This window comes from Anolis carolinensis, chromosome 3 (genome assembly GCF_035594765.1).
Source record: "Anolis carolinensis isolate JA03-04 chromosome 3, rAnoCar3.1.pri, whole genome shotgun sequence".
Lineage (NCBI taxonomy): Eukaryota > Metazoa > Chordata > Lepidosauria > Squamata > Dactyloidae > Anolis > Anolis carolinensis.
The window spans coordinates 164,422,421-164,447,701 of record NC_085843.1 but is presented as its reverse complement, the minus strand read 5'-3'; the positions used below and the strand labels follow the sequence as shown (position 1 = coordinate 164,447,701).

Sequence of the window (25,281 nt, the reverse complement as noted above, 5' to 3'; positions counted from 1 at the left end):
ACACATCTGACAAGTCAGTCTACAAGCTAAATCAAATTTTGATTCCTGGAAATAAGAATTGCATCCGTGATAATGTGTGCCTTATATTGAAGTAGTATAACTTCTTTCTATTTGCTCTTTTCTCTCCTATTAATGTACACCCAGATCTTCAGTTTCACAAGGTAGTCTCACTGAAACATTTTTTTTTCCGGTAGGATATATCCTACTAAAATCAATATTATTTTTTCCAGAAACAAACTTCAATCTTTGCATAATATTTTTGTATGCTATTAGGTACTAAAATTAAAATAATGTACTTCAAGGATGAAAGCATACATTTTGGAGTCTTTGAAAATCTCTCCAAATTAAATACATTTGAGAACTATGATGTCTGAAGGACAAATAATGTCATCGTTATGCAGTAATGTAACATAATAGTATTATTGATATAAGAAAAGGGCCAGAATACGGCTTCCATTTTCAAAGGCATGTGTAAAGTGTCCATTTTATTAAAAATGGGAGATAAGTAGATGTATTAGCCTTGTGTAATCACATGACTAAAACATCAGAAGTTGAAACACACCCACTCTCTTCTGTAGAGCTGGGTGTTCTGGAAGAGCAGGAGCAACATCATTAGAAAAGTTTGGTATCATACAATCAGTCCATTTTGTTTCCTGAAAATCATCTACATACAGAATTTTTGCTAAGCTGCATTTCAGGTCATTGAATTACCTGATAATTTCCTTTGCTGTTCCATTCTAATTAAAAGATATTAATAAGATAGTCTTTAAAACAGGAACAGGTGATTTTTTTAATCTTCAACTCCTCAGAGGTCTCAGCCAGCCCGAGAAGGAATTCTGGAAACTGCAGATCCAAACACAAGGATGGCTACAGGATCAGTATTCCTTCCTTACTAATCTGCACCATTACAATAAACTAGGAACAATGTTCAAGATCAGGTAGATAGAGAGATGATAGATCGATGCTATTATTGTGTGCCTTCAGGTTGTTTCTGACTTAAGGCAACTCAAACCTCTAACACAAGGTTTTCCCACCAAGAATTTGGCCAGAAGGGATTTGCCTTGGCCTTCCTTTAAGGTAGGGAGAGTATGACTTGCCCAAGGTACCTGAGTGGGGATTCAAATAATGGTCTCCAGAGTCTTATTAGTCCAATATTCCAACCACTAAGCCATGCTGGCTTTCTAGATAAACAGACAGACAAACAGACCGGCAGACAATCATTATACATGGCATTTCACTGAATAAAGCAGTGAACCAGACAGAACTTACTGAAAAAGTTATAAAATCTTTTATTGGCGGAGGATGTTCAACAACAACAGAATATGGGAAGGCTTGACACAGATATAATCAGCAAAGTGCAATTATGTTGAGGCCTGTGAAGCCTCTGAGGATGAGGAGAGGGAATTTTTGGTGAGGCCTGAGGTTTTTACTTCTGAGTCTGTTACTTCTGTGGGGTCTCAGGAAGTTTCCTTGGAGAATGGGAATGTTTCTATTAGATCTGAGGTAAACAGAAAGAGGTTCTGATGAGAATTTGCCAGGGATTGACTCTGAAAGGAATGTGGAGGAGACAATGACTCTGCCTATAACTCAAATATTACAGTTCTGAAGAGATAGCGCAAAGCAGAGACAACTACGTTTTTCTCAGAGGCTGAAAAGTATGCAAAGGGAATCCAGGTGTGAGAAAGAGTGATGTCATGGAATTAGAATAGAATTAGAATAGTGTTAAGTCGCCCATCTTGGGAACTCTGTGTTAAGAATTCTTGCCACTGATTCTGTTCCTTGTTTTCCTGTTTAAAATCAGTGCCTCTCAATTGGATTACAGTTCTTTGTTCAAGTTTTCAAGCCTTTGGATTATAGTAGTTTGTTCAAGTTTTCAAGCCTTTGGTTTTTTTTTTTTATTATTATTATTATTATTATTATTATTATTATTATTATTATTATTATTTCCTTATTTCTTACTTATTGTTGAATAGCTTTGTACTGTGTGGTATTTGGTTGAAAAGAAGTCATTCAAGCAGCTGGACTACAACAAATCGGAAATCAAATATAAATCCCAATGCAACACATAGCAATAAACCTAATTATATATATAATCAAAATATGGTATATAAGATCATGAAATTACCATAAATTAAACTAAATATTGTTATCTAACTTAATACAACCTTGGGGGAAAAAATCAAACAATAAAGAATAGTTCAAGACAAATTAAATACTTTTTTTCCACTCAATACCAACGTATCACATACATCAGTTCTGGTGAGAAAACACCAGTGATTAGATCTACTGAAAAACATGACAGCTGATATGTGGGAAGGAAACATTGCAATTAACAGCCAAGAATTGTGCCTTTGTCCCTCAGATTCTGTTCCATTCACTTTTTAAAGATAAAATTGACTTCCTTAATATCTGAAAAGATCTACAGATAAGACATTACTTTTTAAATTATGTTGGACAATAGCCACGGCTGCTAATCAAATTGTTCTTTGCAAGGAAATAGGACCTAGAAGCCATAAACTCATTGCTATAAAATGAATATATTTTTTATGTACAGTCAGTCCCTCACATCAACAGAACAGCTTCTCTCAGTCGAATAGGAAAGGGGAAGTTTCACCTTTTTTCTGCTATCTTCCAAGCCATTGTGGAAAAAAATTGGAAATGGATTGAGGTTTTTATTTATCGTGTCAGAAGCGAATTGAGAATACAGTTATAATCAATAGAAAAACCACAGACCAAGTAACAAACTTATCATTATACTGTACTAAATTTCCTTTGACCAGAAGCGGGCCACTTTGAGTGCCTCTGCTGTCGCTGTAAGAAGGTCCTTTATTGTGCATGTGGCAGAGCTCAGACTGCGTTGTAGTAAGTGGTCTGTGGTTTGCTCTTCTCCACAGGACTGAGATGAGCTACAAGGAGAAAAAGGAAGTCCAGCTGCAGAATGGAAGTTTGCTTAGGTGTCTTTGTATTTTATTCAATACTTGTACAGTGCAGGATGGTTGGGCATGAATCATTTTTTCAAGTATTTATTCATTTCTTCTGAACAGACAGCATGATATAATGATTTAAGCGTTGGACTAGGACATAGGAACATGGTTTAAATTCCTGCTTGGCCATGGAAACCCACTGGGTGACCTTGGGTAAGACACTCTTTCAGCCTAAGAGGAAGGCAATGGCAAATCATGTAGAGCCCTGGTTCTCAACCTGTGGGTCCCCAGGTGTTTTAGCCTACAACTTTCAGAAATCTCAGCCAGTTTACTAGCTGTTAGGATTTCTGGAAGTTGAAGGCCAAAACATCTGGGTACCCACAGGTTGAGAACCACTGATGTAGAGAAAACCCTTTGATAGGTTCATCGTAAGTCTTCTTTTTCAAAGCAGGACAATGGACTAGGTCTTTTTGTACCTCAATACTGTCTTAATTTGAAAAAGCTCAAAGACACTTGTTTTAAATTTTGAAAACAGAAACCTTTTAAATAAGAAATAAACACCCAGACTTACTTCTTGCAACAGATGTTATGTAGCTGAGCTTTTCTTGGTGGAGGCCTTGGTTTTTTGTATTGTATCTCACCTTAGCAGTGACTGTGATGTTGGTTTGGAGCTGGTTTTCTACAGATGACCACAGTTCATCCATTTCAGCCCAAGTGAAGACATCACTCGAGCTTCCCATGAGACCCACATATCTCCAACCAAAAAACTGAAGTGTTTTCTGCAGTACTTGCCCTATCATTTGCAAAGGGGAAACAAGATTGATGTAGGTGTCATACAGCACTGAATCATCCAGTACGGCAGTGTGGCCAACAAATCCAAAAGTGGGAATGTTCCACTGGGAAGCTAGCAAACCAGTAACCTAATTGGGAGGAAATGGAAATGTATTAGTTATTTGTTTCATTAAAGATGGAAGGTAAAGGTAAAGGTTTCCCCTGACATTAAGTCCAGTCGTAACCGACTCTGGGGGGTTGGTGCTCATCTCCATTTCTAAGCTGAAGAGCCGCCATTGTCCATAGACACCTCCAAGGTCATGTGGCCGGCATGACTGCATGGAGCACCGTTACCTTCCCGCCGGAGCGATACCTATTGATCTACTCACATTTGCATGTTTTCGAACTGCTAGGTTGGCAGGAGCTGGGGCTAACAGCGGGCGCTCATTTCCGCTCCCGGGATTTGAACCTGGGACCTTTTGGTCCGCAAGTTCAGCAGCTCAGCGCTTTAACACACTGGAACAATGTAATAAATATATACTGCATGTATTGCAAATGTTTCTAGTTGACCAAAATGGTATATGAGAGGAAAGTTCATTTACTTGCATTAGTAAACTTTAATTTTCTTAGAAGTTAAAATGTTTCATAAGCAAATGCTATTCTGTACTACCTATACCTAATGTGTATATATTTCCATTTTGATATGCACATCTATTTATTAACATTCACTTTTCAAATAAACTTTCCAATAAAATGCAACTTGAATTTATTTAATAAATTATTTATGAAATTTATAGTCTGCCTTTTTCCCATAATAATATCCAAGGTGGCTGAGCAAATAGAATTTTATAATATCATATGTCTGAATAGATCAATGACTTCACCAGTACTTCATATATTCCCACAAGTCAATGATACTGAAATGTACTCCACATTGTCTTTAAAACACATCTGAAATTAAGATTGGTTACATTTTAAATCTGTTTTCAATACTAATGTGATCTCTTATGCAACGCAAATTATTTTGTGCACAAACGTTCACTTGGCTTTAGGAAGTGTTCTGCATGTATAAATGAATGCATACTTAGCAGCCCATAAAATGGGAATACACATCTGAGATTTTCAGCATGTGTGAATAAGAGCCACTTGATTAAAGTGTTGAGCAAAAGAAGATTGCAAAAGAAGAAGATCCTGAAGTTACAAACATACAAGGACCATTACAGCTCTTTCGTTACATCCCTGATTAATTCATCAGATTTGTAAGAGAAGATTAGAGGACAGGCCAGGAAAATTCATTGACAGTACAGTGAAGCAGAGGAGTCTCCAATGGTTTAACAGGTTAAATCGCTTAGCTGCTGAACTTGCTGACCAAAACGTCGGCGGTTCGAATCTGGGGAGCGGGGGGAGCTTCCTCTGTTAGCCCCAGTTGCTGCCAACTTAGCATTTCGAAAACATGCCATTGTGAGTAAATGAATAGGTACCGCTACAGTGGGAAGATAACAGGACTCCATGCAGTCATGCTGGCCACATGACCTTGGAGGTGTCTACGGACAATGCCGGCTCTTCCCCTTAGAAATGGAGATGAGCACCAAACCCCAGAGTCGGACACGACTAGACTTAATGTCAGGGGAAAACCTTTACCTTTTACTATGAAGCAGGATGAGATTGCCTATCCTTCATCACAGATGTTTTTAAATGTGGCAAAAGAAAATAATGCCAAATTAGAATACAAGATGACTGACTAGCTCCATGATTTGCACTAAACAAGATTTGGTACACAAATATGAATGGGACAGTCAGTTTGAAGCTTGCAAGGCATTTTCATTCACCTCAATCTCTGAAGTGTCATAAATACAGTGATGTTACTCAATGTTATTTTTCTAAAACCAGCTTCTCACACCTATACTAACAACCTGCAGGCACATGAAGTTCAGCAAATCCAGGTAGTGTTTTTCCCCCTGAATACTGAGTCACTTCTACTAGTAGAGATATCCCCTGCTGTAATCCACCCGATATGTTGTGACGGCAAAAGTGAATTTAGTAATGACTAGAGACTCTTCAGAAGTACTTCCTCATAAGGTGCCCATGGAATGTGATTGGCTTAAGGGAACTATCCCAGTTTGACAGCATTATCTGTGTAGGAGGATCAGGTGGAGTAAGTGTAACATAACTTAACAGCAACCTTTTATTAATATAAAAGGGTGTTGCTGCCACAGGTAAAGCAGTGCATAACTAAACAGGCTTCAGAGGAGAAGGAGATGCTAATAGTCTTGCTAGGATCTCAAAGAAGCAAGGATACACCACTGAAACTGGTGAGTAGTTGGAAAGGCTTTTGCCAAATAGGTTATTTTTAAAGATGTGTATGTCTGAGAAATAAAATAAACTAAAAATGTGACTGAATTAACCGTATATGTGTCCCCCTAAGAGAGACCAAGGCTGGATCTGCACTGCCATATAATCCAGAATAATCAAAGTAAATAATCTGGATTATCTGATTTGAACTGGATTATGTGAGTCTACACTGCCATATAACCCAGTTCAAAGCAAATAATATGTATTTCATATGGCAGTATAGATGGGGTAATTTAAAGTATAGTTTGCTTTGAGAGTTACCAAAAACTAAAAAGATACAGTAAAACCGTTGCTTTTCTCACACACAAAATTCAAAATTCACATTGTTATAATATGCTAATCATTTAAAAACTCTGATACTTGATATGGGATAGTCTTTGAACTGAAATATTAAATCCAAATATCTTTTAATGTATTGTTTAAAGAGAAATAAACCACAGTGGTTGTTAAAATCTGTTTAAAATCTGTGTATTCCCTGAAATAATAATTATTGCTCTGTAGGCAATCATTAGACGATAATGAAAAACTGCCTATAACCTAGTAGTCATTGGTTTATTTCTTTGTTTAAATTGTATTGCTGTATATACTTGAGTATAAGCCTAGTTTTTCAGCCCTTTTTTTAAGACTGAAAAAGCCCCCCTCAGCTTATACTCAGGTGAGGGTCCTGTTTAGTTTATATTTGGGTCAGCTTATACTCGAGAATATACGGTACATTTATTATTTTTCTCTATTATTATTGGTACTATGACATTTATTTTACTCTATTATTATTATTATTATTATTATTATTATTATTATTATTATTATTATTTCACTCTATTATTTTCCTGTATTATTATTTATTATTATTATTATTATTATTATTATTATTATTATTATTACATGTATTATTTTACTCTATTATTATTAAAAGGATACATAAGCACATTTACATTGAAGAAGATGAGAATGATTTAATAAGAGTTGGACAATCTTATCTTAAATTAGAGCTTTATGTAAATATTCGAAAACATTTAACCTACTGATGCTTCAATTAATGTAATTTTATTGGTATCTGTTTTATTTCTGGTTTGGCTTATACTGGAGTCAATGTTTTCCCAGTTTTTTTGTGGTAAAATTAGGTGCCTCGGCTTATATTTGGGTTGGCTTATATTCAAGTATATAGTTTACCTATGTGGGTTACGAACAAACTTTTAAAAAAACCAAACTGTTATAATACTTAAAAACAGGAGGAAAAGTAGTTAGACCTGTAATATGATGTTGCAACGTTTCTTCACCAGAGCTTGGGAAAAAAGTTGTTTTCTTTTGGATAACCTTCGGATAATAATATCCCCTCTGGCTGGAGGATTATAGGAATTGTTGTCCTTGAAAATTATTTTTGGAAGTTCAGGTCCTCAGCCACAAACAGGTTTACTCTAGTTCAGTATTCCAACCAGTTAGCCAAGTTACACCATGTAGGAATCTATGATTACTATATATACCAGGCATGGGCAAACTTGGGCCCTCCAGGTGTTTTGGACTTCAGCTCACACAATTCCTATCTGTTAGGAATTGTGGGAGTTGAAGTCCAAAACACCTGGAGGGCCCAAGTTTGCCCATGCCTGGTATATACTCACGTATGAGTTAACCTAATGTATAGGTCAATGGTAGGGACAAAAGAGAAGGGAAAGCACCACTAGCTGCCTTGGGGACCATCCGCCCCTGGCTGCCACTGTCATTCTCCTGCCCAGGCATTCAAAAAGGTCAAAAGTGGCACAATGTTAGAAGGAATAGAGGGGATTGGTTGCCTTTTTGCCATCGTACTTAGAGGAGAGGATGGTTCCTTTTTAAAAATTAAAGAATAATACTCACATTGACCTGTGGTTATGTTGACCCAGTTTTGTTTGTTTGTTTGTTTGTTTTTTGCTGACTTTGTTAACTAAAATTTCTATACTTATAAATGAGTATAAAGGGTAATAGGCATGTGCAATTGATTAAAAATGTTTCAAAAGTCATTACAAAATTAGGGGGTGCTGGTGTTTCAGTTCTAAAGTGTTTCTAAAGTATAGTTAATAAAACTTTTGTTGCTCTAAAGCATTGATTCCCAAAGTGGGCACTACCGCCCCCCAGTGGGCGCTGGAGCGATCCAGGGGGGTGGTGATGGCACCTCTTAGGACACGGGGGCGGGGCCAGAAGACGGGCAGGGCCTCTTCCCAAGTGCCGGAGACGGGGCTGAGCACCTGAGGTGCCTGTTAGGACACACAGGGGGTGGAGCTAGAGGAGTTGGCGTGGCTTCTTCCCAAGAGCCCGAGACAGGGCTGAGAATCTATACCTCTCCTGAGGCTCTTGTTGGGACAGAGGGCGGAGATAGGGAACGAGGTGGGGCCTCCTTCCAAGAGCCCAAGACAGGGCTGAGCCTCTATACCTCTCCTGGGAGGCCTTTTAGGACTAAAGGGTGGGGCTAGGGGTGGGGGCAGGGCCTCTTCCCAAGAGCGTGAGACAGGGCTGAGCCTCTGTATACCTCCCCTGAGGCACTTGTTAGAACACGGGGGCGGGGTATAGAGGTTCAGCCCCGTCAGGCACTTGGGAAAAGGACCCGCTCCCTCCTCTAGCCCCGCCTCCTGTGTCCTGGCAGGCGCTGCAGGACAGGGATAGAAGCTCAGCCCTGCCTCAGAGCTCGTAACTCCGCCCATCCCAGTCCTGGCCGCCCATTTGTGGCCCCGCACACCTCCCCTCGCAGCCCTGCATCTTGGTCTAGGGGAGAGGCTCAGCCCCACCCTCTTGAGCAGGAGCCACACCCACCCCTCTAAGCCACGCCTCCCCTTTCCAGGGGGCACTGAGTCATATTTTTTCTGGAAAGGGGGCGGCAGGCCAAATAAGTTTGGGAACCACTGCTCTAAAGAGAGTAACGAAATTTCATTACGGTTTCGTTACAGTAATTGCACAAGTGGGGAAATTTCATTTCTACAGTGATTAGGGTGAAACACATTTATCACTGTTAGCCCTTCAAGTTTCAGAATGTTTAATTTACCCATGGATTATTGGGGAATTTTCAAAGTTTTTACAAACAACATTTTAAAAAGATACAAGAGATACCTCCTTGGATTTTCTGTACAATGACAAAAGATAACAGGGGGTCATTCTCCCCAACTTTCAGAAATATTCAAATATCTACTGACTTTAGGGATTTTATTTAAGTGTTCACAAAAACATTTTAGAAATGCCACAACAGGTATCTCAGTGAATGTCTCTCATATTCAGGCCCGGCCCAACACGGGACGCTAGCCACGCCCCCGCGTTGGGCGCCATGTTCCCAGGGGCGCTATCGAGCCCCTGGGAGGCATGGCCACACTTGGCCCCGCCTCCGGCGTCCTGGCCCTGCCTCCCACGCTGTGGGAGGCATGGCCGCGCGACGCGGGAGGCGTGGTCAAGTCTGGCCCCGCCTCCTGCGGCGCCTGCCGTAGGGACAGGGTGCCCGCCGCGGGAAGCGGGGCTGGCCACGCCTCCCGCGGCAGGCACCTTGTCCCAGCCAAGCTGCAGCGGGCGTGCGCTGCAGCTTGGCTGGGAGAGGGTGCCCGCCGCGGGAGGCGTGGCCAGCCCCGCTTCCCGCGGCGGCCACCCTTGTCCCAGCCAAGCCGCAGCGCACGCCCGCTGCGGCTTGGCTGGCAGAGGGTGCCCGCCGCGGGAGGCGTGGCCAGCCCCGCTTCCCGCGGCGGGCACCCTGTCCCAGCCAAGCCGCAGCGCACGCCCGCTGCGGCTTGGCTGGGAGAGGGTGCCCGCCGCGGGAGGCGTGGCCAGCCCCGCTTCCCGCTGTGGGGGGCGGGGTCAGGGCGCCCGCACGCAGTGTAGGGGGCGGGGCCAGGTCTGGCCCCGCCTCCCACGCTGCCCCATGCCGTGGGGGCTGGGTCAGGGCACCCACGCGTGGTGTGGGAGGCGGGGCCAGATCTGACCACGCCTCCCGCGGCACAGTGGGGGGGGGCGCAAATTTTTTTTTGCGTACCCCTGAAGATTCCCTTGGGCCGGTCCTGCTCATATTAATCAATAGAACTTTCATTTAGGAATTTCTTCCCAGCCCAGAACAGAGATTTACTTACTAGAATTATCAGTCAGCCCTCCTTTTTGCAGATTCAACAATATATTGAAACTCTGGCTGGTTGCTGCTATGGAGGAAAAATAGTTCTCCCCTATACTGATTGGGGCTATCTGATGCTGAGCAGAATTCTGGGAAATGTAGTTTAGGGCAGGGCTTTTTTAATTCTCTAGCATAGGGCTCCTTCCCTTTCCAAACTACATTTCCCAGAATTCTGTGCTTTCTCAGTCTCTTTCCCAGAGAAGTCTGCTTTCTCCCTGCTGCTTCCCTCTCTTAATGGTAAGAAGCCATTAATTTAAAGAGGAAAGGCAGCCTTTTTGCTTGGCTATGCTTCCTTGCACTGAAAATAAAATTGACTCTGGGAGATTTACAAAATTAAAACAAAAAAGTATTGGGTAAGTTTCGATTCTTAAGCCATTCCCACGCATCAGATATCATGTCGTAAATATGAATTAAACAAATTGGATACAACTTACGACGACTAACAAAAACATTGAACACCTTATGTAATTAGTCCTCACTAATTGTGGATTGTGATTGTGGATTTGCAGCCACGTGAATGTGATAGGCAGTGGCAGACTAGCCTGGATGTCAGCTTGCCCAGTAGCAAGTGGAGATCTTTAAACGTTAGACAATATGTTAAAAATATAATGACATTTAGTAGCTTGAAAATATAATAAACATTCCAACATTATTTCTGTATGCAACTAAAATGTATGTCGCATTACTATTTTAATAATACTTTTTATTGTATTTTCCCCACTTATAGGTTTTCTAAAAAAAATCATATATACATGTGTGTGTGTGAATTTTTTTTAGAAAACCCATAACACACACACACACACACACAGTCAAAGTTTGTATGTTTGTGGACAATGGATTTTCAAGAAAGCTTCTGCTTCCAGACAGCACTGTCACCCCTACCGATACTGGATCTGGGCCAAATTTGGCACAGAGGCTCCCCATGATCAACAGAAAATACTGGAGGGGTTGGAGGTGAATGACCCTAGAATCAGGGCCTTATAGTTCACCCACATCCAGAGAGGATTCTGGAGCTAACCAATTATGGATCTGGACCAAACTGTCCACATACAATATGTATGTGGGTGGCAGAGTTTATGTTTGTGGGTTATTTCTGAGATGGTTCCAACTTCCAGAGAGCCCAGTGACCTCCCACTGACAATAGATCTAGACCACCACCCCACCCCACCCCCATGGCCAACCAACAATATTGGAGAAGGTCGGGGGAACTGACCTTTTTTTGGAAGTTATAATTCATCCACACCCAGAGAGCACTCAACCCAGAGGATCTGTACCAAACTTGGGACACTCACCCATCATAGCCAAGTTTGAATATTGGTGGGATTTGATGGGAATTGGCCTTGAACTTTGGGGATTATACTTCACCCACATCTAGAGAGCACTCTGAACCCAATCAACGATGAATCTGAACCAAACTTGACATATATACCCAACATGGCCAACTTTGAATCCTGGCAGAGATTTCAGGGGATTGACCCTAGAGTTTAGGAATTATAGTTCACCCACATCCAGAAAGCACTGTGAATCCGATCACCAATAAATCTGGACCAAAGTTGGCATGCAGACCCAACATGCCTAACTTTGAATACTGGGGAATTGACCCACGAGTTTGGGAACTGTAGTTTACCCACATTCAGAGAGTACTGTGAACTGAACTGACAAAGGATCTAGACCAAACTTGGCACACATACCCAGCTTGTCTAACTTTGAATACTGATGGGGTTTGGAGGGAAATTACCTTTAAATTAGGGAGTTGTAGTTCACCCACTTTCAGAAAGAACTGTGAACCCAAATGATGATAGATTTGGATCAAATGTGGCACACAGATCCAACATGGCCAACTTAAAATACTGGTGGGGTTTGGAGGAAATTAACCATGGATAGTGGGCATTATAGTTCACCTGCAGCCAGAGAGCACTGTGTAACTAACTAATGATGAATCTGGACCACAATTGTCATGTATACCCAACATGGTGAGTTTGGAATACTGTTGTAGTTGGAAAAATAACACGCAATGATGGAAGTTGTAGTTTACCCACCTTCTTATGCATTTTCTAATGAGTCCGTTCTTAAAATCCAAAACCAAACAATGGATTTTTTAAATTATCATTACAAAAGACCTAACCTGGACATCACCAGGTACCTAAGCTAGTTTCTTATAAAAATTAAATGATAGCCTTACAGTTGTAGGTGGCTGCCTTTGTATCCTGGCAATAAATATTTTTAGACGTAGTATGCAACTGGTGAAAGGAACAGTTTATAGGTTACTAAACATTAATCATCAACATAGGATGAAAAAGAAGTTATTTATTCTTCCAACCTTTTATTTATAACCAGCCTCTTTCTAAGACTAAGGTAAGGGTCCATCTATTCTGTAAAATGAATGCAGTTTAACACCACTTTAACTGCCACAGCTCAATGCTATCAAATCATGAGAATTATAATTTTCAAAGTTTGTTTGTTTGCTTTCCCCCTACACTAAAATCCCCAGGATACAGCATTGAGCTACAGCAGTTAAAGTGGCATCAAACTGTATTCATTCTATAGTGTAGATGCACTCTTGGACTCAAGATGGCATACAAGAGACAGAAAATTATAATAAAAACAAATATTGTTGAAAGTACACAAAAGGCAAGATAAAAATGGTATTAAATGAGCAACAGAATTAAAATCATGTAGGCAATTAAAAATACAGCACCATAAAAGCCACATATCTCATTAACGATCAATGCCCAAATGCTTGCTGGAACAAAAAACTGCTCCCAGCCACTGTAAAGATAGCAATAAAAGCAGTTGACCTACTGAAAGCAATAAACTTGTAATGGCCATGTTTGGGCAATTTCGCTAAACAGGATTTCCTTGCATTAGAGGAGGGACTTGGCAATTATGAATATCATTGCTGCACAATATAGTGGCATATGAAAGTACAGTGCAGAACCTTTATTTTAATTCTGCCTGTGGCTAAATGTGGTAAAGCAATACCACACCATAGCCAAGGGTTTCTAGTGCAGAAGCAATCCGGAATTACACCTAAAATTCATTTGACATGCAAGCCCAGAGCATAGGAAATGTCCTGCCAGCTCTATTTGGTCATTCTTCCCTTCATAAACACACAAAAACAAAAGCTATAAAGCATAACTTGTTGACACAAAGCTCGATTCAGTTAAATTACAGTTCTGCCTAGGCATGTGTGGGTCAAAGAATGCATAATTGGGTATAAGATGAAGGATGTAACACCGTGTAATTAATCTGAAAGTAAGACTACCGTTCTTAATAACAAGGCAGGATACAGACAAGTTACATTTAGGACTACAGCTGAGTTTACTGCACATACACTGTTGTTGTTGTTGTTGTTGTTGTTCTTTGGCTTCAAGTCATTTCTAAGGTGAACCTATTGTAGGGCTTTTATATCAATAGGTATTCAGGGAGTGCACAACCTTGTTTTTGCTTGATAGATTGTTTGCATTTGTGTCTATGAGCATTATGTCCCATATGTAAGCTGCCCCGAGTCCCATTTGGGAGATGGTAGAGGGCGGGTATAAGAATAAAGTTATATCATTATCACAGAGGATTTACTTTTGCATTCCTTTTAGACTGAGAGAGTGTAACTTGCCCAAGGTCACCCACTGGCTTTCTATGGCTAATGGCTTTCTATGTATCTTTCAACCAAAACATGATTTCTCAGGCCAAAAAAATGGTTATGCAAACTACAAAGAACTAGGTTTTGTTTTTAATTTTATTTAGGCTGAACTGATGCCAGTATTTCAATTGAAACCAGTTGATTAGTTCAGAAATTAATTTAATTCAGTTGCCCTTTTGTATTAGGAAACAAATTAATTTAGCATGTTAACCAGTTTTCTATAGCTGGACAACTGAATAGGGAGCTGCATTATAATACAGTCAATATGGGGAGTAGTCAAGGTGCAAACACACACACAAATGCATACCAAGAGCCTGAAAAATTTGGGTTAAACTGGATTAACCCTGCTTTAATAAAAGTTGGGAGATGGTCTTTAGTTTGCTTTACCAGTCACAATAGACACAGCCTGTAGTCACATAGCAACATTGCATTTCACATAATGCAGGACTGAGGCAGGCTAATGAAATTGGGATTATAGTGTGCTTTGAAATCTGATTATTTGGGTTTTTTTTTCATTGAATGAGTGTCAAAGACACGTTGTGATTCATTCAACAATACAGACGGAGTAGTGGTAGCAGTGTGCAGAGCAAGGTATTGCTGCTGGCAGGGGTTCGTGTCTTAGCTCAGCAGTAAGAGAGTTTTGGTAGACTACTGTCTCATCTGTATCCATAGGTAGAAAGACACAAATTATGCAGAACTCCAGGTTTGCATTCTGAAAAATCCTGGGAAACCTGTAGAATAGCTACTAACTGTCCTGTAGGGAAGGGTAATAGCTTAGTATCAAAGCATGTGTTTCATCTCTAGGTAAATCTCCAGGTAAAACTAGATCTCCAGGTAGAACTAGGAAAGAGTTCTGTCTCAAAGTTCGGGGAGCATTTCCCAGTCAGTGTAGAAGCAAGTTGGCCCAATTTAATTTGGAATCAGGTAGATTCCTGTACTCTTGGCTGTTGAAGCTACTAAGTCCCCCTCCCCCTTTTTAGTGATTTTAAGTGAAGAAATAGTGGTGTGGAAAATGTATATTGACCCTTTCCCATTTCTGTTACTTCAGCCATCAATGCTTTATGGCACTTTCCAAAGCACAAGCTGTCACTGATAGCCCCAGTGAGGTGCTGAATCCACTTTGGGTTATGGTCAGAACTTTAAAGGAGTTATCTAACACAGAGACTCTGCCTTCAGCACAGAATTCTGTAACTTCAACACTGACCATTTAGTGAAGTTTGATGCTAGCTTCAATTAATGCCCATGAAAGTACAGTAGAGTCTCACTTATCCAAGCTAAATGGGCCGGCAGAACCTTGGATAAGCGAATATCTTGGATAATGAGGGATTAAGGAAAAGCCTATTAAATTAGGTTATGATTTTACACATTAAGCACCAAAACATCATGTTATATAACAAATTTGACAGAAAAAGTAGTTCAATACGCAGTAATGTTATGTTGTAATACTGTATTTATGAATTTAGCACCAAAATATCACGATATATTGAAAACATGGACTACAAAAATGCATTGGATAATCCAGAACCTTGGATAAGCGAGTCTTGGATAAGTGAGACTCTACTGTACATGAAAAAAAGCCCTTAATGTGCATCGGCGCTTTGTGGTTTATGCGATCACCATCTAAGCCTCAAATTGGTTCCAGGATTTCATATGTAATTCCTATGCAATCATCTGTACGTGTACAGTGAAGCCATTTTCTTCAATATCGGTTTGGAAGTGACTCAAGTGGGCATTGTGTAGATAGTCCTTGGATAGCTCTGTTTAGAATAAAACTCTGAGTGGATTTACCACTGCACTGGAGTTACCAGATGCCACAGTCCTGAATAAAGGGAATGCGCTCATCTGGACATATAATCAATCTATATCCCATTCTTCATTGTCAGATCTCAGGACAGGTAATTTATATTAAACACATTTAAATCCACAAATTACAAATATTTAAAACCAGAAATTTGCATCTAAGATCATATCTGTTTTTAGCCATGCCTCTAAAATTTGCAAGCAGCAAAGAAATTAGATTTTTTTAAAATCTATTTGGTTCATATCCATCTAGATGCATTTATCTAACACTGACATCAATGGGATGTAAATATTAAAACATGCATAATGTGTCCCATTGATTATAATTGAATCTAAATCCAATTTACATTGGTATAACTGAGATCTACTATGAAGGGGCATAGGACCATTTTGCCTGGCCCTTACCCCTGCATGTTGAACAGCCACTCATTATATGAATGGAAATAAAGTCACATCTCTCCCTATTCCTGGAAACAGCTAAAATATGTTGTTTTCTTTCTTTTTTTTTAAATTCATTTTTATTAGAAACAAAAGAGATAGGGAAAAAAACCAAGTACTTTTTCTTTCTTTATAATAAAAGTGGGAGATCATAAGCAATAGAGAAAAGTAGAAATATAGAGATAGTAAGAGAACATTAATTTTTTTTTGTTAACTTCCGATCTCTTCCATCGAAGTTTAAGATGTCCATATATTTGTATATAAATATACATTTATTTTCTTTAAAAACACACACCCATTTATTCATGCTCTTTTTATGGTTGGGAATCTATTTCTCATCTTTCTTATTTTAAATATTCTTTCAGAAACGTCCAATCAGCTGTTTTCTTTGATATGCCTTGATTTCTTTTAAGACATTGTGTTAGATTGTCCATATTCATAATATCTAATATTTTAAGTATCCAGTCGCCTATCCGAGGGATTTCTTTCCATTTCCAATTTTTAGCATAGACTATTCCTGCTGCTGTCACCAAATAATTAAATAGTATGTCTTTGCTCAAGTCCATTTCAAAGTCTGGCATTCCTAGGAGGAAGTATTCTGGTTTCATTTGGAATTTTTTTCTTAAAAATATGTTGTTTTCTGTGTGAGTGGATTGAAGAACCTGGGGAGAGGAGGGACCAAAGTTTCTGTGTGTCTCCTTAGTGGCCTCCAAATATATTGCACAAAGGGTACTTCCAGACAGGGCTTAAACCCGCTTCGAAGCGGGTTAAAGAAACCCACTCTAAAACAAGTTTAAGTCCCCATGCCCAGCCCAAAACAATCGAGCTTTCCCAGTTATTGTCTTAATGCCAGTAGTAGTTTCCATGCTGGCATGGGGCCACCGAAACCCCCCACACACACACACACACAAAAGCCCTTAAAATAAGAAGAAACCTTCCGGGTGCCATGAGACCTCTCCAGCAGGCCTCCTAGAGAAGGGGCCAATGAAAGTGAAACCAATTTTTTTGTGGCAACTACACACGTTTTCTTGTCTTTATTTATTCTTGTCTTTATTTTCTTGTATGCATTTATTTATTTGAGGAGAAATACTGTAGACCAGTGCAGGACTTGCTGGAGCAACGCATAGAAACCAAAACTACTGCACAAGCTCATCAGTTCGGCCAAAAAAAAAAAGAGAGAGAGAGAGAGTCTGGTACCTGCCTCTTTTCCTGTTTCTCTTGCAGTGGTTGCTGTGTAACACATTTTGATACATAAAGTTTAGACACCATAGTATCCTTCCCCAATGGTAATAGGAGTCTGACAATAGCGTGATCTTCTGTACTGCTGTGGTAACTGTGGGCGCCTTACCATGTTGTGAGAAGTGCAGTATTTGCTTTTTCACTTGGTCCTAGAATCCAATCTGAAGGCTCTTAAAGGTACAGCAGCCAGAATTAATGTTACGCAGCTATTTTAACTACACAATTCAAACAAAAAACAATGCTTCCTTTGCTCTTGCATCAGTGGTCATTTCCCAACAGGAATCAACAGCTCGTCTCTGCATCTAATGCTTTATTTATGAAATTTGTTTTATTTTATCAACTAAAGGGTTCTGCATCAGGAAAAAAACACAATTTGGTGTGCTTAATACAGTGCAAGGGGCTTAGTCCTGCTGCCTTATCAAAGGGCTACCTCTCCAAAACTGGGCTTCTCCAAGTTTTACCAGGACAATGCAATAAATGCTGTCATTTAAGTGCTTAAAAATTCATGTATCTAGTTTCACTTCCATACTTTCAATTGCATCTGGCATTTCCAATTGCTGTTTTGTTGTTAATTGCCTGTCACAATGACTTTAAGTTATCAATACCCTATGAATGAGATACTTCCAGATCACCCAGTTATCACCAGCCCTGTTCAGGCCTTGTAGTCTCAGGGTTGTGGCTTCATTGGGTGCAATGTGGTCTTCCTCTATCCTACTGTTTTCTACCTTACCAAGCATTATTGTCTTTTCTAATGAGTCATGTCTTCGCATGCTACATCTGAAGTAAAGGTGTCTGATCTAAATCACCTTGGCTTCTAATGAAAATTCACACTTGATTTGCTCTGGGCTCCTTTTTTTGTCTTTTGGGCAGTCCATGTGTTGCATATAACTCTCAAGCCTCATTTTTCAAATGAGTTTATTATCTTTCTTTCAGCTGTATTCACTGTTCATAAATAAAACTATACACAGAGATGTGAAATATAATGGCATGCACAACCCTGACCTCAGCATTCAGTGTTATATCTTCAAACTTGAGGAGCTCATCTAGTTCCTTCATAACCGCACTAATCCTCTTTCTTGACTTCTATCTCCATACTGCTTTATGAGTGAGTCAAGGTATGGGAAATTGTTCACTATTTCAGTATCTTCCATGTCTACTTTAAGGTTATGGCCATTATTCTTTTATAAATATATTCAACTGTAATCCTGCATGTTATAAGTTTTAAAACTACACATTCTTCCACAAATTTTCATCAAGTTGTTCAATCAAAAAATAAATTGTTGCAGAAGCTATTGTTTCTATAATTCAGCACTATATCCAAGCTCAGTTGCATGCCTAGCAATACTATTCAATGATATTAATACAGTCTAGTAGGGTCACAAAAAGTATCATAGTAGCCTGTTAGAACTAAACAACAGGGTTTCTCTGCTGTGACTCCTTCCCAATTTAACTGAAAACATTTGCAATACTCTTCTCAGTGAAATTAATTGGACTCCCCATATTTCTTTCATTCCCTGGAGACCTGTCTGTTTGGCTAGGTGTTTTCCTGTGAGGTGTGATTGTTACCCATGCTTTTTAATGAATTTAATTATATTCATAAGGGACAACTTAAGTCACATGAAAGCATATACACATACATGCAAGTGAAAGCCAGATCATATGTGGCCAAGCAATCCCAGAGAGTGTCCAAATGTTGGCTATGGTCACCTTTCTGAACAAGACAGTATTTGATTGTTTTGGCAAACACACCAAATCCACGTGTTCTTTTAGTTTGCATAACCTTTCTATGCAGAAAAAAATAATGAGTGAGTTAGGCTTGTAGATAATATTGAGATAAGAACCTTTCATCATTCATAAGCCTTCTTGAGGACATTCATCAATGTGACTGCTCTATCACTTTTATGAGGAGCAGGACCACACTATGCAGCACCTCCTTGGAAATCATTCCCACAATGAAGTCTCTGCAGAATAAGCAATCTGATCGGTATTGGCTTTCATGTAAATTGAAACCTCTATACCAGCTTGTTTGAAAATGGATGAGGTGACAGTACACACATACGACCTCATCAAATGGTCGAAGAATTGGAGGCATGCTCCAATTCATCATCCCTTTGAGGAAGGAGCCCACCGGCTCCCATTACACAATGTAATACTACTTCTGGCAGGGCTCCATGCTTAAAGGGGCAGTGAAGTGGAGCATGCAACTGCTGCAGAAACATGGGAAGCTTCCTTGTTGCCTTGGAGCAACAAGTGTTGCCTTGGAGCAGTGTTGCCTTGGAGCAGTGGTTCTCAACCTGAGGTCCCCAGATGTTTTTGGCCTTCAACTCCCAGAAATTCTAACAGCTGGTAAACTGGCTGGGATTTCTGGGAGTTGTAGGCCAAAAACATCTGGGGAGCCCAGGTCAAGAACCACTGCCTTGGAGCAAAGGGGGGGGGGGGAAGCCAGACAATCGACGCTTCAGCCTGTGGGAAAGCCGGACAGTGTGGGGCTTTGGGTCCCCCCCCCTCCCCGACAGAGGTCTCTGGCTTTGCCAAGATCCGTGGCGATTCTGGTGGCCAGTGTGAAGAGGTCCATATGATGTTTTTCTATAGAAGACCACACTGTGTGCATAGATGCTCAGGGTGACTAAATCATGGCTGTAATAAGGCTACATGGCATGACCTTGCTGCTCACTCACATGCTAGAACATTTGGCGTGATGAATACCTAAAATGGAAAAGCATGTTACTGACTACCCATATTTATAGACTTATAGATTACTGATATTTACTACAGTATACTGCACCATCAAATGTAATGCACACCTCAATTTTGAAGGTGTGCATTACAAAAAAAGGATTTGCTCTCAAATGTAATGGTAGATGGTGGTGGCTGTGAAAAGGCTGGTGGGAATTCGCGCCCTTCGTCGGGCCTTCTCACCAGGCTTTTCACGGCCACCACTGCCTCTCCCTCCTCTGTCCCCAGCTGAGATCTATTGCCCAACAGTGCACATGAGTTTAGGTGTGCGATTCTAACAGGCCATCTAATCTAATGTGCACCTCAATTTTAGCAATATAAAGGTAGTAAAGGTTTCCCCTGACATTAAGTCCAGTCATGACCGACTCTTGGGGTTGGTGCTCATCTCCATTTCTAAGCTGAAGAGCTGCCGTTGTCCATAGACACCTCCAAGGTCATGTGGCCGGCATGACTGCATGGAGTACTGTTACCTTCCCGCCAGAGCGGTACCTATTGATCTACTTACATTGGCATGTTTTCGAACTGCTAGGTTGGCAGAAGCTGGAGCTCACGCTGCTCCCGGGGTTTGAACCTGGGACCTTTTGGTCTGCAAGTTCAGCAGCTCAGTGCTTTAACACACTTCGCCACCGAGGCTAAGAATGTTACATGCCATATATAGTTGCCTTTGAACCCTAGTTTTTTTTTAAATTCCGGAATATACCCAAAGTCCAAGTGTCTTAAGACAAATGTTTCAACACCATTCTATTGTCCATGCTGATTCTTCTATATTTCAAGTTTCTAAGACAAAACTTGGCTCTTTTGCTCAAATATTATTTCTTCAAAGAAGAAATCCAAACAGAACTACAGGAGTTTCTTGATGTTATCTTAGAACTAGCCATGTTGTGAGTCAATTTAGGCAATGTCACATTTGAGGGGGAGCATTAAATAAATACCTTCCTACTCACTCTGTCTCTCTTCCTCTTCACTCTCGGTCTGCAAGTTCAGTTCCTTTCGGTCTGCAAGTTCAGCAGCTCAGTGCTTTAACACACTGTGCCACCACAGTGTGTTAAAAAAGTGAGTGTTAGACTCGAGTAAATATGATATATTTCAAGAAAAGAAATAGCAAACCACCTCTGAATGTTTTTTAAGAAAGCCTCCCAAAATAAGGCATTGCCATATCTCAATAGGTGACTTGAAAGCACATAGACACACTCACAAGGACAAATCTGCTCCTCCAAGAGCTATTATCTATAGCAGCAACCAACTGCAAATGAAGGGAGATGCGTGAACTGTAGCCATAGAATGCAATCCGGAGATCACTGAAAGATTTGGTGTGCTCTCTTTGAAAAAGAAATCACTGTGTGCCTCAGCCCATGCAAACCATTGTCACAATGTTGAAGACATGGGTATTACTGGGGTTTGAGTTTAAAAGACCAATTTGGCATGGTGTTGGGGATATCCATTCAAGTAATTATGATATGTGTGTGTTATATTCTAAACTTTCATACTTGAGGTTTGTTTTGTTAAACTGAGTCACTAGTAATTTCCAAGAGAGCTATATCTATATTAAAATAGTCTGCAAATGCAATATTTTGCTACAGGCCTTTCAAGATAGTAAACCTAGTACTTTAGATTTCTCTTGAGGCACCTCACATAATGTGAATGGTATTAACATCATTACTGTGCTTTGCTCAAAGCCAACAATGAAAGCAAGCAAACAAACAGCTTTATCATAGACTAATGGGGACATCTGTTCCTCAGCTAAAGATGGCCCCATCACACATAAGAAGGACATATCACCAAGTCAGGAGAAACTTCTCCTAGTGAAAGCATGTATAATACTTTGGACAAGATAAAGAGACAAAAAAGCCAAAGATGTTAATGTGTTCATATGTATGTTCTTATGGCATCGAATTGCTGACTATATATGTGAACTGCCCTGAGTCCCCTATGGGGTGAGAAGGATTGGGGTATAAATAAGGTAAATAAATTCATAGCCACAGATTGCTGAATATTTGTTAAAAGGAGAAACAGATGAAAGATGTGGGGAGAGTATTCTGGAAAAGGACACAATTGGCTGGTAGGAATCCTGAAAAAGAACATTCTACATGTTGGAGACTAGCCCGGAGGGGAAGTAAAGGAGAGAATTCCAGAAGAGCAATAAAACAAGCCTTTTATTGTTATCACAGCAAAACAGCCGTAGGTACCCACTTTAGTGGGTCCGTACCATGCAAATGGCCATCACAACATGTGCGTAGCAAACAAATAATTTATATCTCGGCTTATCTAAAATTGACCAATGGCTGAGGGTCTTCCTCACCTTCCACACCTACATGGCACAAGTGATACCAATGACCTAACTTGTTTACTCTGATCTTTCTTCTTCCTTTGGAACTTCCTGGAGAAAGGCACCAGCTCACAGGAAGGGAGGGGCATATGCATAGGCAATAGTTTACTATTTTTCTGGCGTATGGTCCCTACATTCACACTGTGGCATTTTGCTGTAGGTCTCACTTGTTTAAATAATATTACAAAGCCAACACTATAACTTTCAAAATTCAAAGAAATTAATGCATGGAAAAAGTGCAGAACAGCTCATACCCTACCTCTGCAGCTTCTGAGCAAACTGGTCCAAACAAGGCAGAGATGTGTTCCTTTTGAAACTGTGTGATGAAAGCATCAAGGGATGTCTTAGCTTCACAGTCACAGTCAGCATATACAAACTCCAGGCTGTAGTCCTGCAGGTAGGATGGGTCTGCATTGACTTTATCCACTGCAATCTGGAAAACTGGTATCAACCTTTGGGCACTCAAAGGGTGGGAAATGTTCCAAGGGGCCTGAAAAGCCACTATGACTTTGGACCTTTCTTTGCCGTTGACTGTATTAGTTGAATCATTTGTTGCAATAGCAAACAAGATGGCTGGAGCATAGTGAATGAGGAAGAGGCTCTGTAGGCATTTGCTCATGGATTGCTGCATCATTGGAAGAAATATTAAGCTGTCTATTGAGCAGCAAACCTTCTGTTGTACATTTCTCTGTTATATACTTCTCTTTCAAATGAGCATATTAACACCTTTGTTCACGTCATGACATATACCAAACTACTAATTAAGGGAATCCTTTATCACCATGGTAGCCTGCTTTATGGAATCAACCTCAATTTTGAATATGTTTTTAAAATCAGCTTGAAACTTGGTGAAAATTAAGGTTGTTGTTGTTGTTGTTCTTTTCCTAACCTTTTCCTGAATTTGTTGTATATTTATGGCAAGAATCAAAACACATTTCCCCCACCCCACAGAACTACAAAACAGTTTTAAGTGTTTTGTTTACAAAATGTCAGGCTCTAGCAAGGTGTCAGATACCATTTGTTCCTTGCTGTTGTTTCAACAAGTACATTCTGGAAGAAAGTAATTATTAGTGTGCAAATAATAATTTCCCTTGTGATTTAAAGAAGAATTGAGTTCTATAAACTTCGGCATTTTCTCTTGCAATGACTTATCTATGGGTAGTAAATGTTTATCCCTAAGACATACTGGATATTAAGTGTTTTATAGAATTATCACAGTAAGAGCTATTAAATAAGTGATATATTTCTGTTATATCATTTATTGTGCATTTTTGTTTGAAGTTGATTTCATGGTTTGTTGCATGGTTTGTTGAATAATACTCAAACACATCAAGATGGTGTCAAAAAAGCTTTTCCATTTAATGGGATGTAGTAAAATTCATGTAGCGAGGAGAAGCTGAGGAACCTTATAACCAAGGTGAAAGAAGAAAGTGCAAAAGCTGAGTTGCAGTCAAATATTTTAAAAAATAAAGATGTTGGCAACCAGACTGATTGATAACTGTTAAATAGAGGGAGAAAACATGGAGGCAAAGTCGGAAATGACTGAACAAATAAACAACAAAGTAAAATTCACAGATCTTAATTGAAATAAAAGGAAATGTGAATTTTATGAAGTTTTGTAGAGAGTATATGGCTCTGAACAATAGACCTAGCCATGTCACTGTCCAGATTTATTGATCTGCATCACTCACTATTCTTCACAATTGCCTATGCTGGCCTGAGCTGCTGGAAACTGTAGTTTGGGAGATCACACGATTTGCACCCTTGAATTACACTATGTAGCACAATTTTTGTTCCTGGATTATAAATGTCATTTTCTAATTGGTTCTATCATAAAAACATGGAAAAGGTTTATTAAAATGCAAAAACTGTGTTTTTGCGGAACATCCTGCAGCACATTTTGCTACAGTTTTTCAATGGATATCTCAGAGTCTCAACCAATTCAACATATATTGTAGCAGCCACAGAAACAAAGTTTATGGAGTATAACAACTATTTTCAAAATAAAGACCACACAATTAAGCAGGAAATAACATTTTCAACCCAGGAACAGATTCTTTTCAAATTTTGTTACATGGTATTATAGATATGAATTGCAACAGAAATAAAAGTTTGTTTTAGAAAAAAAGATGAGTCAAATAAAATGTTCTTATGAGTGAAAATTGCAGCTACTGAATATTTTTGTATAGGTATTATGCTGAGTGAAGTCTATAGGAATTAAAGATGTTTTACTATGCTAGTGGAGACGTTGCTACTATGACTGATACACTAAAAAGACACTGCATATGTACACTAGTGTTTTTATTTAAAAGATTATGTTGGTCCAAAATGACCATCATCCAGGAAATATGGAGTAATTTTGCCATATTTGTAGCTTTCTTTGTATAAACCAGGAGTCAACTTAGGGGTTTGGTCATAGAAGCCATTTTGGGTCTTGATATGTTTGTGGCATTGAATTGCCAAACTGGAAACCTGTCCGAGTCTCCCTTCAGGGTGAGATAGAGCGGGGTAAAAATGCAGTAAATAAGTACGATATACATTAAAACATTAAGAATGTAGGCAGAGCCACACTATTTCATTCAAACAACTGGGAGTGCCCTTCCTTGTCTCAAATAGTATACAGGGCAAGGAAATGTGTGCTAAAATTATGACACCCCACGTGCATATGAATTATCTCACATATCAATCCTTGCAATCTAACAAAGAGTCCAATCTCATGACTATATTGAATTGCCAAACCGGAAGCCACTTTGGCAAGCAGGTAGGATGCTCCTAGTTGTTCAGATTTTGACCTATTTGTTTCAGCAAGTCTAATGAATGCTTGCAAGCTCCATGGATATGAAACTGTTGAAGGGAACTGGAATTCTGCATTTTCTCTATCAAACAATAATTCAATCCACAGAAGCATAACTGGAGTGACCAGTTAGCACCTGCATACACATAT

General features: G+C 39.8%; 2 protein-coding genes across 3 annotated transcripts in view; one reads left to right on the top strand and one right to left on the bottom strand.

Annotated features, from left to right (window-relative positions):
- LOC100564400 (guanylate cyclase 2G) overlaps window positions 1-25,281 on the bottom strand; it is a 44,668-nt gene that overhangs the window by 3,211 nt on the left and 16,176 nt on the right. Inside the window, exon 2 of one of the 2 annotated variants that reach the window (XM_062975762.1) lies at window positions 3,496-3,844. In XM_062975762.1, the coding sequence (XP_062831832.1) occupies window positions 3,496-3,724 (229 nt within the window). In that variant the 5' untranslated portion in view covers window positions 3,725-3,844. Of the gene's footprint in view, window positions 1-3,495; window positions 3,900-25,281 lie in introns of those variants that run through there. The other variant, XM_062975763.1, reaches the window with a different exon arrangement.
- The window catches only part of acsl5 (acyl-CoA synthetase long chain family member 5), a 69,919-nt gene continuing 50,563 nt past the window's right edge, over window positions 5,926-25,281 (top strand). The window contains exon 1 of the mRNA XM_008114747.3: window positions 5,926-6,007. The gene's annotated coding sequence lies outside the window, so the exon portion shown is untranslated. The remainder of the gene's footprint in view (window positions 6,008-25,281) is intronic.